This window comes from Triticum aestivum, chromosome 2A (assembly GCF_018294505.1).
Source record: "Triticum aestivum cultivar Chinese Spring chromosome 2A, IWGSC CS RefSeq v2.1, whole genome shotgun sequence".
Taxonomy (NCBI): domain Eukaryota; kingdom Viridiplantae; phylum Streptophyta; class Magnoliopsida; order Poales; family Poaceae; genus Triticum; species Triticum aestivum.
Window position 1 is genome coordinate 490078346 of NC_057797.1, and position 16970 is coordinate 490095315.

The window sequence follows — 16970 nt, forward strand, 5'->3', positions numbered from 1 at the left end:
GGAGTAATAGTAGTAGATGCAGAATCGTTTCGGTCTACTTGTCTCGGACGTGATGCCTATATACATGATCATACCTAGATATTCTCATAACTATGCTCAATTCTGTCAATTGCTCAACAGTAATGTGTTCACCCACCATAGAATACTTATGCTCTTGAGAGAAGCCACTAGTGAAACCTATGGCCCCCGGGTCTCTTTCTCATCATATCAATCTCCATAACTTTACTATTGCTTTGCTTTTACTTTATTACTTTGCATCTCTATACCAAAAATACCAAAAAAATATTATTTATCATCTCTATCAGATCTCACTTTCGTAAGTGACCGTGAAGGGATTGACAACCCCTAAGCGCGTTGGTTGCATTGAGCTATTGTTTTTGTGTAGGTACGAGGGACTCGAGCGTAGCCTCCTACTGGATTGATACCTTGGTTCTCAAAAACTGAGGGAAATACTTACGCTACTTTGCTGCATCATCCCTTCCTATTCAGGGAAATCCAACGCAGTGCTCAAGAGGTAGCACTATGTTATTTTGATAAGACATAATTGCTTGGTTAGTATGCTTGAAGTATTGTTATTTTTATGTCAATATTAAACTTTTGTCTTGAATCTTATGGATCTGAATATTCTTGCCACAATAAAGAAAATTACATTGATAATTATGTTAGGTAGTATTCCACATCAAAAATTCTGTTTTCTCATTTACCTACTCAAGGACGAGCAGGAATTAAGCTTGGGGATGCTTGATACGTCTCCAACGTATCTATAATTTTTGATTGTTCCATGCTATTATATTATCCATCTAGGATGTTTTATATGCATTTATATGCTATTTTATATGATTTTTGGGACTAACCTATTAACCTAGAGCCCAATGCCAGTTTCTGTTTTTCCTTGTTTTTGAGTATCGCAGAAAAGGAAAACCAAACGGAATCCAATTGACCTGAAACTTGACAGAGCTTATTTTTGGACTAGAATAAGGCCATGGAGTAAAAGAGTTGGGTCAGAAGAGTCGTAGGCTGCCCACGAGGGTGGGGGCGCGCCCACCCCCCCTGGGCGCGCCTCCCTGCCTCGTGGACAGCCCGGAGACCCCCCTGACTTGTTCTCGACGCCAAAACCTCTTATATATACATAAACTTCTAGAAAGAAACCTAGATCGGGGAGTTCCACCGCCAGAAGCCTCCGTAGCCACCGAAAACCAATTTAGACCCGTTCTGGCACCCCGCCGGAGGGGGGGAATCCCTCTCCGGTGGCCATCTTCATCATCCCGGCGCTCTCCATGACGAGGAGGGAGTAGTTCACCCTCGGGGCTGAGGGTATGTACCAGTAGCTATGTGTTTGACCTCTCTCTCTCGTGTTCTTGATTCGGAACGATCTTGATGTATCGCGAGCTTTGCTATTATAGTTGGATCTTATGATGTTTCTCCCCCTCTAGTCTCTTGTGATGGATTGAGTTTTCCCTTTGAAGTTATCTTATTGGATTGAGTCTTTAAGGATTTGAGAACACTTGATGTATGTCTTGCATGTGCTTATCTGTGGAGACAATAGGATATCACGTGATCCACTTGATGTATGTTTTGGTGATCAACTTGCGAGTTCCGTGACCTCGTGAACTTATGCATAGGGGTTGGCACACATTTTCGTCTTGACTCTCCGGTAGAAACTTTGGGGCACTCTTTGAAGTTCTTTGTGTTGGTTGAATAGATGAATCTGAGATTGTGTGATGCATATCATATAATCATACCCACGGATACTTGAGGTGACATTGAAGTATCTAGGTGACATTAGGGTTTTGGTTGATTTGTGTCTTAAGGTGTTATTCTAGTACGAACTCTTGAATAGATCGATCAGAAAGAATAACTTTGAGCTGGTTTCGTACCCTACAATAATCTCTTAGTTTGTTCTCCGCTATTAGTGACTTTGGAGTGACTCTTTGTGGCATGTTGAGGGATTGTTATATGATCCAATTATGTTATTATTGTTGAGAGAACTTGCACTAGTGATAGTATGAACCCTAGGCCTTGTTTCCTAGCATTGCAATACCGTTTGTGCTCACTTTTACCACTTGCTACCTTGCTGTTTTTATATTTTCATATTACAAAAACCTATATCTACCATCCATATTGCACTTGTATCACCATCTCTTCGCCGAACTAGTGCACCTATACAATTTACCATTGTATTGGGTGTGTTGGGGACACAAGAGACTCTTTGCTATTTGGTTGCAGGGTTGTTTGAGAGAAACCAGCTTCATCCTACGCCTCCCACAGATTGATAAACCTTAGGTCATCCACTTTAGGGAAATTTGCTACTGTCCTACAAACCTCTACACTTGGAGGCCCAACAAGGTCTTCAAGAAGAAGGTTGTGTAGTAGACATCAGACATGATGGGTAACAAAGAGCGGAGTTGGTGGAACAGACGAGGCAACCAGGGGATCTGAAGCATGGAGTTGCACAGTCGGAGCAAGGACTTGAGCAGTCAACACCGAAGGTTGATCAGTCGACACAGGATCAGCAGAAGAAACAGAAGTCCGAATTGGATCTCCGGATTGCTGAACGACTGGTTCTGGCGCTGGAGTCGAGTGAGACACTTTGCTAGCAGGCACCCTCCTGCTCGAAGTCCTGCCCCTTCTTCTTGTGTTCTTCTATGTCACGTCTTCATGGTTGTCGTCGTCATCTGGAAGTTCAATAACATTTGGTGGCGCTACAACACCCTCGACCATAATAGTTCAGTCGACCGATAGGACAATTGACAAAGTGAGGGCATGGCCGTGGAGTTGTACCTACTCGAGAAGTGGCCGCATCTGCAGTCTCCTCGTCATCTTGCTCCTTGTCGATATTTATGGACGTCCCAGAAGTAGCAACACTGAAAGGGTCCAAAACTCACTGGATCAGGCAAGTGGATGAGTCGACAAAAACATAGAAGACAAAGAGAAGAAATAAACATTTATGCGGAAGCAACAGGGACATCCACCTTGATCTTGGGCAAGGCCTTCCAAGGTTTTGATGGGGCGACCTTGGGCTGTTTTGCATCCTTCTCCGACGGCTCTGGAGTCAAGGTCAGAGGGCACTTCGGGACTTTCCCACTCGGTGGAACAGCTTCGCCACGTCCGCTCATCGGATCCTGCGACTGCTTGGAGTGTCATTCAGAACAGGGTGGCGAGTCGACCTCCTCGTTACTACCAGAGTCCTCATCACCTTCCTCGCTGCCTTCTTCACTGTCGTCTGCATACTGGTGATCCTCTTCTTCGTCGTCACTTGAGACTCCTTCTAGGTATTGCTATCCATTCAACATTGAGTACAACTTGGTGAAAACCTACAAGACACAAATTCCAAGTATCAGTCAGATTCCAGAACAATCGCAGATCGAAAGAAGAAAACACTCGGTAAATTAAGCTCAACCTCATCGGGGGCATTGTCAGCATTGAACGACCGGATTCTTCTAGACCCCCTAGGGTGTTGGGGAACGTAGTAATTTCAAAAAAATTCCTACGCACACGCAAGATCATGGTGATGCATAGCAACGAGAGGGGAGAGTGTTGTCTACGTACCCTCGTAGACCGGAAGCGGAAGCGTTAGCACAACGCGGTTGATGTAGTCGTACGTCTTCACGATCCGACCGATCAAGTACCGAACACATGGCACCTCCGAGTTCTGCACACGTTCAACTTGATGACGTCCCTCGAACTCCGATCCAGCCGAGCTTTGAGGGAGAGTTCCCTCAGCACGACGGCGTGGTGACAATGACGATGTTCTACCGACGCAGGGCTTCGCCTAAGCACCGCTACGATATGACCGAGGTGGATTATGGTGGACGGGGGCACCACACACGGCTAAGAGATCAAGAGATCAATTGTTGTGTCTTTGGGGTGCCCCCTGCCCCCGTATATAAAGGAGTGGAGGAGGGGGAGGGCCGGCCCTCTCTATGGCTCGCCCTAGGGGAGTCCTACTCCCACCGAGAGTAGGATTCCACCTTTCCTAGTAGAACTAGGAGCCCTTCCAAGTAGTAGGAGTAGGAGGGAAGGAAAGGGAAGGGAAAAGGAGAAGGAAGGAAGGGGGCGCCCCCCTCCCTAGTCCAATTCGGACCAGACCATGGGGAGGGGTGCGGCCACCCTTTGAGGCCTTTCTCTCCTTTCCCGTATGGCCCAATACGAATTCCCCTAACTCCTCGGTACTCCCGAAAATGCCCGAATCACTCGGAACCTTTCTGATGTCCGCATATAGTCGTCCAATATATCGATCTTTACGTCTCGACCATTTCAAGACTCCTCGCCATGTCCCTGATCTCATCTGGGACTCCGAACTCCTTCGGTACATCAAAACACATAAACTCATAATATAACCGTCATCGAACTTTAAGCGTGCGGACCCTACGGGTTCGAGAACTATGTAGGCATGACCGAGACACGTCTCCGGTCAATAACCAATAGCGGAACCATGATGCTCATATTGGCTCCCACATATTCTACGAAGATCTTTATCGGTCAGACCGCATAACTACATACGTTGTTCCCTTTGTCATCGGTATGTTACTTTCCCGAGATTCGATCGTCGGTATCTCAATACCTAGTTCAATCTCGTTACCGGCAAGTCTCTTTACTCGTTCCGTAATACATCATCCCGCAACTAACTCATTAGTTGCAATACTTGCAAGGCTTATAGTGATGTGCATTACCGAGTGGGCCCAGAGATACCTCTCCGACAATTGGAGTGACAAATCCTAATCTCGAAATACGCCAACCCAACAAGTACCTTCGGAGACACATGTAGAGCACCTTTATAAACACCCAGTTACGTTGTGACGTTTGGTAGCACACAAAGTGTTCCTCCGGTAAATGGGAGTTGCATAATCTCATAGTCATAGGAACATGTATAAGTCATGAAGAAAGCAATAGCAATAAACTAAACGATCAAGTGCTATGCTAATGGAATGGGTCAAGTCAATCACATCATTCTCCTAATGATGTGATCCCGTTAATCAAATGACAACTCTTTGTCTATGGCTAGGAAACATAACCATCTTTAATCAACGAGCTAGTCAAGTAGAGGCATACTAGTGACACTCTGTTTGTCTATGTATTCACACATGTATCATGTTTCCGGTTAATACAATTCTAGCATGAATAATAAACATTTATCATGATATAAGGAAATAAGTAATAACTTTATTATTGCCTCTAGGGCATATTTCCTTCATGGGGTTGTCCTTGTTGCCTGTGATGCTCCTGAGCCACTGGGCCACCGTATTCTCATCAACTTCCTCAGGATGAATTCGAGCAACGTCTCCTGGACCTGAGTACATCCACATGGGGTGGTCTCGGGCCTGCAGAGGCTGGATGCATCGACTGAGGAATACCTCCAACAGATCCATGCCAGTCACTCCACCATTAACTAGTGCAATGACTGCGTCGACTAACATACGCACCTCCCCTTTCTCCTCTTTTGTTACTACAAGAGAACGAGGAGTGCGGAGTCTCTCCTGAGAGAAAAGAGGAAGACCAGTCGACTGTCCAGGATTCGGAACGTCTTTGCAGTAGAACCAAGTCGACTGCCACCCTCTAACGGACTCGGGAAGGTCATAGGGGGGAAAGTGCTCCTACCCCTCATCTGGATTCCTTAACCCCCACATATCTGGATCGCGTGTGTCCTTTCGTCAGTCGGGTTGGCCTTCTTTGTCGACTGAGATCGACAAGTGAAGATATGTTTGAACAAACCCCAATGCGGCTGGCACCCGAGGAAGTTCTCACACATCGAAACGAATGCGGCGAGATATGAGATGGTGTTGGGAGGAAAATGATGGATCTGGGCACCAAAGAAATTCAGAAAACCTCGGAAAAACGGATGCGGAGGCAGAGAGAAACCGCGGACAGCATGGGTGGTGCGGAGGACACACTCACCCTCTTGCGTCTGAGGCTCGGGTTCCTTCCCCGGCAACCTCCAGGACCCGTGAGCAATCAAGACCTCATCGGCGAGATCCTCCAATTCCTCTTGCTGGACGGTTGAGCGGATCCAGTCCCCCTGGATCCAACCGGGAGGCAGGCCGGAGCGAGATGACGTCCCTCGATCCATCTTCTTGCCCTTCGCCGTTGTCGTCGCCTTCTTCACGCGCTCCAGGGTCACGGTCTTGTCCTTCCCCATGGTGGCGGAGACGTCGAGAGCAGAGGAGGACGAGGTGGAGAAGTAGAGGAGAGGAGAACCGAATGAGAGACACTGTACATTGCATCGGCTCGGGCGCTATTTATGGGACCGCTTCCGAGTGACTGACCTGTAGGCCCGGGCGATCTTATCACATCCCGCAGCAGGCACTTGCCTGATACGTGGAAGAAAAGGTGGTGCGAAGATCGAGGCATCCCTGTCTTTTCACTCCATTTACTGCGGCATGCCCCGTCCCCCGCGCTTCTCCAAATTTTCGAATCCCATGAGATTCGAGAACCGCAAAACAACAAATCACGCAGAAGATTTCGTGCTCTGGTCCCCTCGAAGATATCCAACATAATTCACTCGACGACCTCTCGATCAAGGCGACTGATACAGGGTTAAATTTCTAGTCTGATCTCCGGACCTCGATAGAATGCCTCCGAAGCATAGAATCGAGTCGGGACCAATTTCAACCCTTCTCCACTCGGACCTCAATCCATTCGGGAGCTAATGACGACGACATGTACCTAGGGTAGGGTCATAGGCCTGACCTAGATGCCCTACCCAAGGACACTGCCCTGGAGTTAAGAACATTCAAAGTACAATAGAAGATACCGACTGAAATCACCTTGGAGTGCAATCCACTCGACCAGCTATTCCACTCGGATACCCCAATTCCACTCGACCAAGATATAGTCATTCGACCACATGAAGAAACACTCGGAGTACAAAAGATCTAAAGCCATCCCAGGATGGCAACGGTCATACGTTCACTCTGTAGTCTTAAAGATCATTTATAGTCCTTTATAGCTAGCGTTACCAGTAACGCCCTGTCTTAATGTACATTGAACCATGTGTAACTGAGGGCTGGAGAGGTTCGACGCACTCTATATAAGCCACCCCCTCCTCGGGCACAAGGGTTCGCACCCCCTGTAACTTTCACGCATATCTAGTCGACCAAGCCTCCGGGCACCGAGACGTAGGGCTATTACTTCCTCCGAGAAGGGCCTGAACTCGTAAATCTTGCATGCACAACCTCACCATAGTTAGGACCTTGCCTCCTCCTACGCACCCTCCTATTCTTACTGTCAGACTTTCTCTCACAACACCGCCCCTCGTCGTTGTCGCCGCCGAGGATCGACCGCTGTCGAGCCCGCCCCTCGTCGCCGCCCGGGATCACCCGCCACGCGAGCTGCCGGTTAGTGTTTGTTTTGTGATATTTGCGATCGGTATGCATAGTTGATTGACGCGCCGTGCTGTTCTTATCCATGTAGATGGAATTGAGCCCATGTGAGAAGTTTTTGCTCTCCGATTCGGATGACTCGGATGTTGAGACCATGCTTGTGACCTTTTTGCAGCAGACATTAGTAATGACACTTGCTGTGAAGGAGCACGAAGAGGAGAACCGGAAGAGGCGACGAGGATCGACCGTCGGGCATCTTTGCATTCCTCGAAATCGCCATCTTGGGAACGAGATGTTGATGCAAGACTACTTCGCGGAGAATCCAACATATCCACCGCACCTCTTCCGGAGAAGGTACCGAATGCGTCGATCCCTCTTTGTAAAAAATGTTCAAGCTTGCGAGGCAAATTGCTGGTATTTTACTCAAAGAAGAAATGTTGCGGGCTTAAAGGGATTTAGTGCATATCAAAAAATCTCCGCAGCTATGCGGGTGATTGCATATGGCATTCCGGCTGACTATGCCGATGAGTACCTTCCCATTGGTGAAGATACTACAATTGAGTCAGTACATAGATTTGCAAAAGTGATCATCTGTGTCTTTGGTCCTTAGTATCTTTGGGACCCAACAAGGATGACACAAAGAAATTGGCATCCGAGGATTTATGGATTTGGCATTGCTTCTTTGGTATGCCGGGCACTCTCAATGATATCAATGTGTTGCAATGGTCTCATTTGTTTGCTAGTCTTGCTAGTGGTGATGCTCTTGCTTGCAACTACACTATTAATGGGCATGAATACACAAAAGGGTACTATCTTCCAGATGGTATATACCCTCCTTGGTGCACCTTTGTCAAGAGCATCAAAGATCCCAAAACTAGAAAACATTGTGAATTTGCAAGGGTGCAAGAGGCGGCCCGAAAAGACATTGAAAGAGCATTCGGGGTAATGCAATCTAGGTTTGCCATTGTTCGTGGTCCTGGTCGTTTTTGGGATAAGAGAACCTTGAAAAATATCATGACATGTTGTGTTATCCTTCACAATATGATTCTTGAAGATGAGAGAGGAATGAACTTGGAATTCTTCTATGACAATGTGGGTAGCCGTGTCAAACCAGCTAGAGACCCTAACCGCATTAGACCTTTTCTTCAGACATACAAGGAGATTGAAAATGCAAACACACACTTTCAACTTCAGGAGGATCTCACTGAGCACCATTGGCAAAGGGCTGGACAGTAACTCATTTTTGTATTCATTTGTATTTGTATTCATGACAAGTTTTGTATTACATTGTTTAAGTTTGCTTCGGTGATTTGAATAATTATTTGTAATGTGGATGATTGTTGTATTATGTTGGTATTGAATAATTATTTAGTTTGCTTCCGTTTGTTGTATTATGTTGGATTTGATATTTGCGGGCTGATGGGATGTGGGATGCAGCGGCGCAAGAGCAGACCCCGTAAAGCCGACCCATAAAAAAAGCATATTCCGCGAATATACTTTTATATGGGTCCGTTTGGGGGGACTGCATCCGCGGTCGTATGCGCCGGCCTGCAAAGGCCGTTTTTCATGAACTGCAAACGCATTTTGCGAGCCGGCGGGATGCGGGGTCTGCTAGAGATGCTCTAACTCTTGGGATGAAAACTTGGTGAAACAAACACTATGGCCAAATGACACTCAACGAGTCCTCACGATTCCCCTTCCTATGCATAACATGTTGGATTTCATCGCTTGAAGTTACACAAAAAATGGGTTGTTCAGTGTTCGCTCAGCTTATTTGGCAGAATGAAACAAACAACATGGGAGGAAATTGCAATATAGTAATGGTATGGGGCGAATCATATCTTGTCCGGCGAAGGTAAAAAATTATTTGGCGTACGCTACATTAAACAGCCCCGTGTCGTGTTACGCTTGCTAATAGGCACATGAAAGTTTTGCCCACATGTCCATCCTGTTCAAATGAGTCGGAAGATACAAATCACGTGTTGTTTCCTAGTCAAAAAGCATAGGACGTTTGGAATAAATTGGGTTTGCACGAGGTGATTAACAGAGCTTGTGTCATATTGATCGTGCGAGGTAGTCCTTGAATTCTTACTCGTTATGCCATATCCGGATTTACCTAATCTGGGTATCAGAATGTTCATCAATTGATTGCCATAATCAAAATGCAATCTAAACGCCTATGGAGGTTCGTGCTATAACGACAAATTTTGTCAATGCTCAGTCCCCTAGTGCTACGAGTAAAGAAGGGGGTGGAGCAGACCTCCTACGGGTTTTGTCAAGTTAAATGTGGACGTCTCTTTTGATCATGATCTGCTTAGGGGAACAGCCGGCGCCGTACTCAGAGATGACAAAGAAAAAATCGTTGTTGGTGGAAATTGGAAAATCGATTGGTGTGTTGACGTTCTGATAGCTAAAGTGTTGGTTCTAAGATTTGGCCTATCTCTTGCACAAAAAGTGGGATGCAATCGTTTTGTTATAAATTCGGATAAAAGTCATTGTTACAATGAAGAATGAAGGACGGTGTGCAGGAGCAGCAGCCGGCGATGGGAGATTTTGATGACTGCTATTTTTTGGCTTGTGATTTTTTCCTTACTAGTTTTTAACATTGTAACAGGGAAACCAATAAGATTGCCCATAAACTTGCTAGGTTAGGAAATTTTCAGTGACAAAAGATTGGTTTGAGGAGCCCTTGGATGAGATTGCATCTCTCCTTGTAGACGATGTAACCTTTATTTGCAATTAATAAAAATTTGTTATTGTTCAAAAAGAAAATTGGGTCGGCCCTCTCATGAGCCGCTTCATGCGGAAGGTTGGCACCTTGTCGCATACTGTCAAATAGGAATTGCCCGCTCGGCCGTCACTACCAGTTCAGAACAGGACTAGAGGAGTGGAATGGGCCCGAGTGATAATACACTTGCTGCTCGCACCTAAAGTTCTCGGTTCACAATGAGAGAATACATTGCACTAGGTCAAAGGATTAGATTATTATCTGATACGTATGTTTGGTTCAACCAAAGGGAAGATGACAGGTAGCTTGCGGCCTTGTTGAAGATACTGAAGGAGGGACGGCTTGCAGCGGAGAAAAGGGAGCACCAATTAAACAAAGAAGGGAGATTGCCGACGCTCCTGTTCACGACGATCAAAGATAGACTAGTCCTCAGCTGAGTAAAGGAAGTGGGTCAAGCCTAGCGTTGTTATTCAATACCTATCGACACATACCATTTTGGATTTTGAGAAGCACCGTTTACTATAGATTGGAACTGAAACCGGCCCAACCCAAACAAAACAAGGTAACTTACTCATGAGCCGGTGTAATCGGAAGGCAGCGAAAAACCGCGGAACCAAACACATCGTCATATTATTCCTGAAATGTATTCAGATACTACAAACTGAACAGTGAAGCAAATGGGCAATGATACTATCTTAAACCCATTCTCATGTTGACATTACAAATCAGTAGAGCAAAAACAAATGTGACCAAAATAATGATGAAAGTAGCCTTAAATGTCAGCCAAACGCAAAGAGATACGCTAAAATCTGATATAAAAGCAACAGTGTGGCAGAACATTGTCATTGGTGTGAAGAAGCAATAAAATGACAGCATAGAAGCATGGAGAAGTATACAGAAAGCAGAAATTACCATTAACACAAAAATGAGGTCGACAACATCTGTATAGGTGATAACAGTTTCTCTGATATAGTCAGCCTACCTCTTATTTTGAACAGACAAAAAGCTCAAACCCAATATATTAGTTAGATACGGCACAAACACCAATTTCTAGCCACAAGGTATCGTAGCACTCATAAATGATTGCATAACTAGAGTCTGGAGTTAAACTCTACGCTGTGTTCACTTATTTGCATCACTGATTCAGGTGCCAAACTAAGGTGACTAACATGTTTGTGGGATGGTGGCACACTACTGTCATCTGCTCCCTCCGTCCCAAACTGTAAGATCATCTTTGACAATATCGTAGTATCAAAAATGATCTTACAGTTTGGGACGGAGGGAGTAGATGACAAGTTTATGGTTTATCATTAATGTCACACAACTGACTACAAAAACATCAATACTGTATGGTTTCATGCCCTTGCAGGCTTGCACAACTGCCTTTTGCAAGAACATACCTCGCAATGTCCTTGCCCATGCATGTTCTACCTTTCTAAATTAGCAAAATGACCACTTTTTTTATACACGACTAAAAACGCAAGTTCTATGAGATAAATCCCCTAGGGATCTAAAATAACTGAAACTAAGGGAAATACTTGGTATGTGTAAAAGGCGATGCCCAGTATGGAGCATCAAACAGATCTGCTTTTCTTTTATCCAATCATGAACCATTCTAACTTTCTAACCAAGTTAGCAATACAATGATAGCTATCATCGCTAGGAATTGTAGTACTCAAGATGAGTTACAGAGCACTCAGGGTAACAGGAGAACAGATACTTCAACCATGCTTAAAAGGGCACAACTAGCTGAACAGTATTAAGGTTGAATAGACAGTAAGAGAAAAAAAACTTAGCCTTGCATGATCTAAAGGGTGCAACTAGCTGAACAATCTAGGTTGAATCAACATTAAAAGAAAAGGCAAAGGACAATCTGCAACACATCAAACAAATAAGAAAGCATGACATTAAAAATGCACTGTTAGGATAACCACAGCACACTGCATACCCTGGCTTGGTCCTATACGTACACGCCAGAAGATGCAACATTGTTCCCTGGCCAATTAAAGGCTCACCCCAACAAAACAATATATATGCTTGAACCTTTTCAGAAATGCTCAGATATGACCTCAAGAATGTAACAGGGTGAATATAAATGATATGTATACCTAACTGGACAAGGTTAAGTCCAACGGTTCCAGAAGAAAAATGGTATGCATCAAACAAGGACAGCATAAGGCCCTCCAAGCTGTGAATGTGCGAAATCAGGACAACGTTATCCAATTGCAATTGCAAGCGAGGCTACAGCTATGTCTACCTGATACAAAAAATTCCAACATAAAAGGCACAATCCACATGCACATCCAAGTCCAAGTACACAGCATGAATAGATCTAGTTATCTCAGTAAGCAAGACCAAGGTTGCGGAAACATAATCCAGAAGCACCAGCAGTGATACTTGTTTACTCGATAAAAACACTTAAATTAGGTCATACCTCGAAATTAAACGCTCATGATGCATAAATAAGGTACCTAAAGGCCTAAACTGGATGCAATCGCAGAAATGTACTTCCACAAGGGAACAGTTCATAGAAACATTTCTGTGCATCACAAGCGCGAGACGAAGGCGAGTTAGTCCAGCTGCGACCCTAATCGCTCTCCTCCCCGTCGCCGCTCTCCTCCCCGGGAGCCATGTCGACGTCTGCGTCCTCATCGTCCTCGTCATCCTCCCCTGCCTCCTCTGGTGGCACCAGGTACGCCCCAGGCTGTGCTGGGGCGCAGCGGCGGGTCCGAGAGGGCAGGATGTTGTTGAGGTCGACCTCGGAGAGGGGATCCTCGCATAAGCCGTCGCTCTCGTCGCCATCTCCCTCGACCTCCTCGTCATCCTCCTCATCGTCGCTTTCCTCGTCGCCTTCTTCCTCCTCATCGACCACCATCTTGCCCTTCCCCTTGTCCGCGACCCGGGCCTTGGCCTCGGCGGCCGCCTCCTCGTCGGCGCCGGGGCGGGCGGCCTTGGCGGGTGGGTCGAGGGGAGAGATCTCGGAGCCGGTGTCCGTCTTACGCTTGGCCGGGGATGGGGAGGGTTCGGTGGCCGCAGGCTGGGACTGGCCGTCGGCGGTCGCCATCGTGGAGGCGGGACGGGAGAGGGAGAGGGAGAGCTAGGGTTTAAGGATGGGGGAAGGGTGCGAGAGAAATGGAGAGGAGAGAGCGTGGCGTAAAACCGTGGCCCGGGTGCCGCCGTGTCGGAAAGGGGCGACGCCAGAGAGAGATGGGCCTGTCATGGGTGGTTATTGCTTCTGAGCCGGTAACATATTGTGGGCTTACAACGTATTGTTGGGCCTAGACAAGGTTTTTATTTCTCCGGTACAACTTTCTTTTCGAGCTCTGAGTATTTTCTTTTTTTTTAGAGATCAATTGTGTACCGTATTTTTATAGAAAGGAAGAAATAGTTTTTTTTTGCGATGGACATAGGGTGTTTTATTCCAAACTCACAGAATTACAATCCTTAGCAACAAGTTCAGAAATAAAAGGAGGGGATTGGTTAAGCCAGCACACAGTACTATCCCCATATCTACCATAATTTGCTAAGCATTGTGCAACTTTGTTTTGATCACGAGAAACTTTAATACGAACAAACACCCTATTCTTCAGTAAACCTTTGATTTCTGCCAAGAGATGACCATATGCTGATCTGTCCAGTGAATCATTAGATAGTGCTGACAAAGCTGCCAAACAATCAGATTGTAGCTGAACTGGTCGATTCGACCGTTGAATTGCGAGACTTACTCCTTCCATAATCGCATGTAACTCCGCTTCCAGCGCCTCATTACAGTGATAAATGCGTTGGTAAGCTGCAAAAATAACACCACCCTTGTCATCACGTAAAACCATATCTGATCCTGCAGCTCCGTCTTCCATACAATAAGAACCATCAACAGAGAGAGCTACCCAGCCCGGCGGAGGAGCCGGCCAAGCAAGGCATGGCGATGATGAACGAGTTTTTTCAATCACTGGTTCCATCAAGATTGGAGCTTTACCTTTGATCACCTCTTCCATACCCATACAGCCTAATTGTAGCAAAGAGTTAAGATAGGTGCATAGATAATCACAAAGACACCTCCGTCGGTGGAATAGATTTGGCATGCATGACTTCATTACGTAAATGACAAACCCTCCAGAGCACCATAATGATCATGTCCCGGACATTGCTCTGCTGACCAGCAAGCAAGTGAAGAAACCATTCATCACCCGTACATGCAATATCATACCTGTTTGGCAATGGCCAACGGTCCTTCATTGTGTCCCATAAGCTTGCCGCGTTGGGACAGACTAGTAAAGCATGAAATAACGATTCATCTTCTCGCCCACACATTTCGCATGTTGCCCTTGTACCAATATGACGTCGATTCCTCTCTAAGTTAGTTGCTAGTATACCGGTAATTACCTTCCATGCAAAAACTTTCATCTTAGGAGAAACCAAGGCACGCCATACAATATTCCACATACCACGTTCTCCACCAGGACATGTGTTGCTTGCTCCTTGCGAGAAACGGTCCATGTGCTCACCCATAGCTAAAAGATAGGCGCTCCTAACTGTGAAAGATCCCGACTTCTCAAAAGGCCAAGCAATAAAATCTTCCCGCTGTCTTGGAAACGTACGAATTTTCAAAATAGCTTCAATATCAACATGACAGAAAAATTGTTCCAATAAATTTACCTTCCATGCACCATTAGCATCCAGAAAATCAACAACTTTATTTAGACGACAATTTCTTTTAGGGGAAATAGGCGTAAAAGGCATGCCCCTAGGAATCCATGGATCTCGCCAACTTCGAATAAGATTACCATTGCCGACTCGCCAGATCATACCTTTTTTCACCAAGTTCAATCCATGTTCGATACCCTTCCAAACTGCTCACGAGTTACTCGGAAAAATTGTATCTAGTAGATTCCCATTTGGATAATATTTAGCCCGTAGTAGTCTTGCACAAAGCGATTCAGGTGCAACAAGGAGTCGCCAGGCTTGTTTAGCAAGCAAAGCTTGATTAAACGCCTTCATATCCCTGAACCCCATCCCTCCTTTGGATTTAGGTAGAACCAATTTATCCCATGCCATCCAAGCCATCTTTTTCTTACCATTTTGCACGCCCCACCAGTAATTTCTCATCAACTTGGACAAATCATCACATACTGAGAAAGGAAGTTTGAAAACACTCATTATATAGGTGGGGATAGCCTGGGCTACAGATTTGATCAAAACTTCTTTACTCGCCGAAGACGAGTATCTTTCACTCCAATCCACAAGTCTCTTGCTCATACGTGACTGTAAGAATTCGAACCTCCCTTTATGCATTCGCCCGTCTAACATAGGGAGACCCAAATATTTTGCATCAAAAACTTCCTGAGTCACACCAAGAAACCTTTTGATCTCCATAGAAACCGTATCGGGGCATGAAGATGCGAACATCATCATCGGTACACCCACACCCACACTATAATAGGCTACTCTCTCACAAAACGATGTAAACATCCCACTTCGTTAAGGGCAAACCTCCAATCTCTAAGACCATCCATAATCTGGATAGTGAGTTTCAAAGTGCATGTAGAGCATTTGGTAGCAAATAGTAATATGTAATGATGAGTTCCCCTTTCCCTAGAGCAGAGCTAGCATTGGTTAAAACCTAGACTTACTATTGAGTATTATGATTATTAGGAAAGATAGGATAGCATATGTATCGATATACACACATAAGGCTCAAGCAATAAACATTGATTCCACCAATCCAACGCGATTGTCACGTGACCGACCTGATATTCGTTTGTGCATGCCTCTGCGGCTTCCGTGAAGATCATCATCGAGTATGAGCGCCCCTCCACCGATCAAGCAACGGGTTGCCGTTGTGTCGCCTCATTGGGCCGTAGCGTCGCCGCCCCATGTTTCTCCCTGCCGACAACACCGACGCGTGCCTTCGTCCATGATGTGTCCCCGGACCTAGCAAGCCTGGTGTGACACATCGTTAACATCGACTTCGTCCGTCTACGCATGTCTAGTTCTGACAACACCTACGCATGCCCTCGTACATGACGTGTCCCTCGTCTTGGCAAACCTGGTGTGACGCCTCGTCAACATTGTCTACTTCCGGGTGCACCACTACCTCGACATCACTGCGCCCATGACTAACACGACGCCTCCTTGCGCCCGCGGCTCCACGAAGACTACCTCGACACCGCCCACCCCGACTCGACATAGACCATGGCATCCCTCGCACAGGTACCTCGACAACGGCTAGACCATCCTATGCTCTCGGCTACATCGACATCGGCACAAAGGGCTACCTCCTTGCTTGAGCAACCTCGTCGATTTTCACTCAAACCATAACTTCCGTGATGCATCGACCATTACAACTGTGGGGCGATGTCCGTCGACTTACGTTTGGATTCTTTTCCAGTCTCACTGTCTTCGTTGCTAACGATCTGACTGCGGGGGATGTTTATTATTATGATTATTAGGGAAGATAGGATAGCGTAGGATCTTATCCTATCTTTGTCTTGTACTCCAAATTGGTCAATATACTCTTATATGCCCACGAGGCTCAAGCAATAAACATAAACATTGATTTCACCAATCCCTCACTATCCCTTCTAACATCTACCTTTTGTTTTTATTTTTCTTCTTTTACTTCTCTGCTTTGTACATACTATTGACATCTGAAAATTTACCATGAACAATTGCTCTATGTCGGTTTTGTGAATGTTAAGGTTTGGGAAACTGCTTGACATCCAATACGGGTGTGGCTATCTCATATATATAAGGGTACACGAAGTGTACAAATACAATATACAAGGTATACAGAGAAGCTACGTATAAAACATTATCTAACACCCTCCCTCAATCTTAACTGTGGCCTGAAGTACAAAGCAAGTTAAGATTGCGCCTACAACCTTCAAACTGAGGTTGTGGAAGTGGCTTCGTGAAGATGTCAG

General features: G+C 45.7%; 1 protein-coding gene across 1 annotated transcript; it reads right to left on the reverse strand.

Annotated features, from left to right (window-relative positions):
* Window positions 1-12349: 12349 nt before the first annotated feature.
* LOC123189079 (nucleolin) lies at window positions 12350-13231 on the reverse strand. Its single transcript, XM_044601401.1, has one exon. The coding sequence runs from the start codon at window positions 13109-13111 to the stop codon at window positions 12635-12637; it is 477 nt and encodes a 158-aa protein (XP_044457336.1). The 5' UTR covers window positions 13112-13231; the 3' UTR covers window positions 12350-12634.
* Between the last annotated feature and the right edge of the window lie 3739 nt (window positions 13232-16970).

What these genes read in the sequence shown, in the direction of transcription:
- LOC123189079 (XM_044601401.1), bottom strand. Translation starts at nt 13,111, where the DNA reads ATGGCGACCGCCGACGGCCAGTCCCAGCCTGCGGCCACCGAACCCTCC.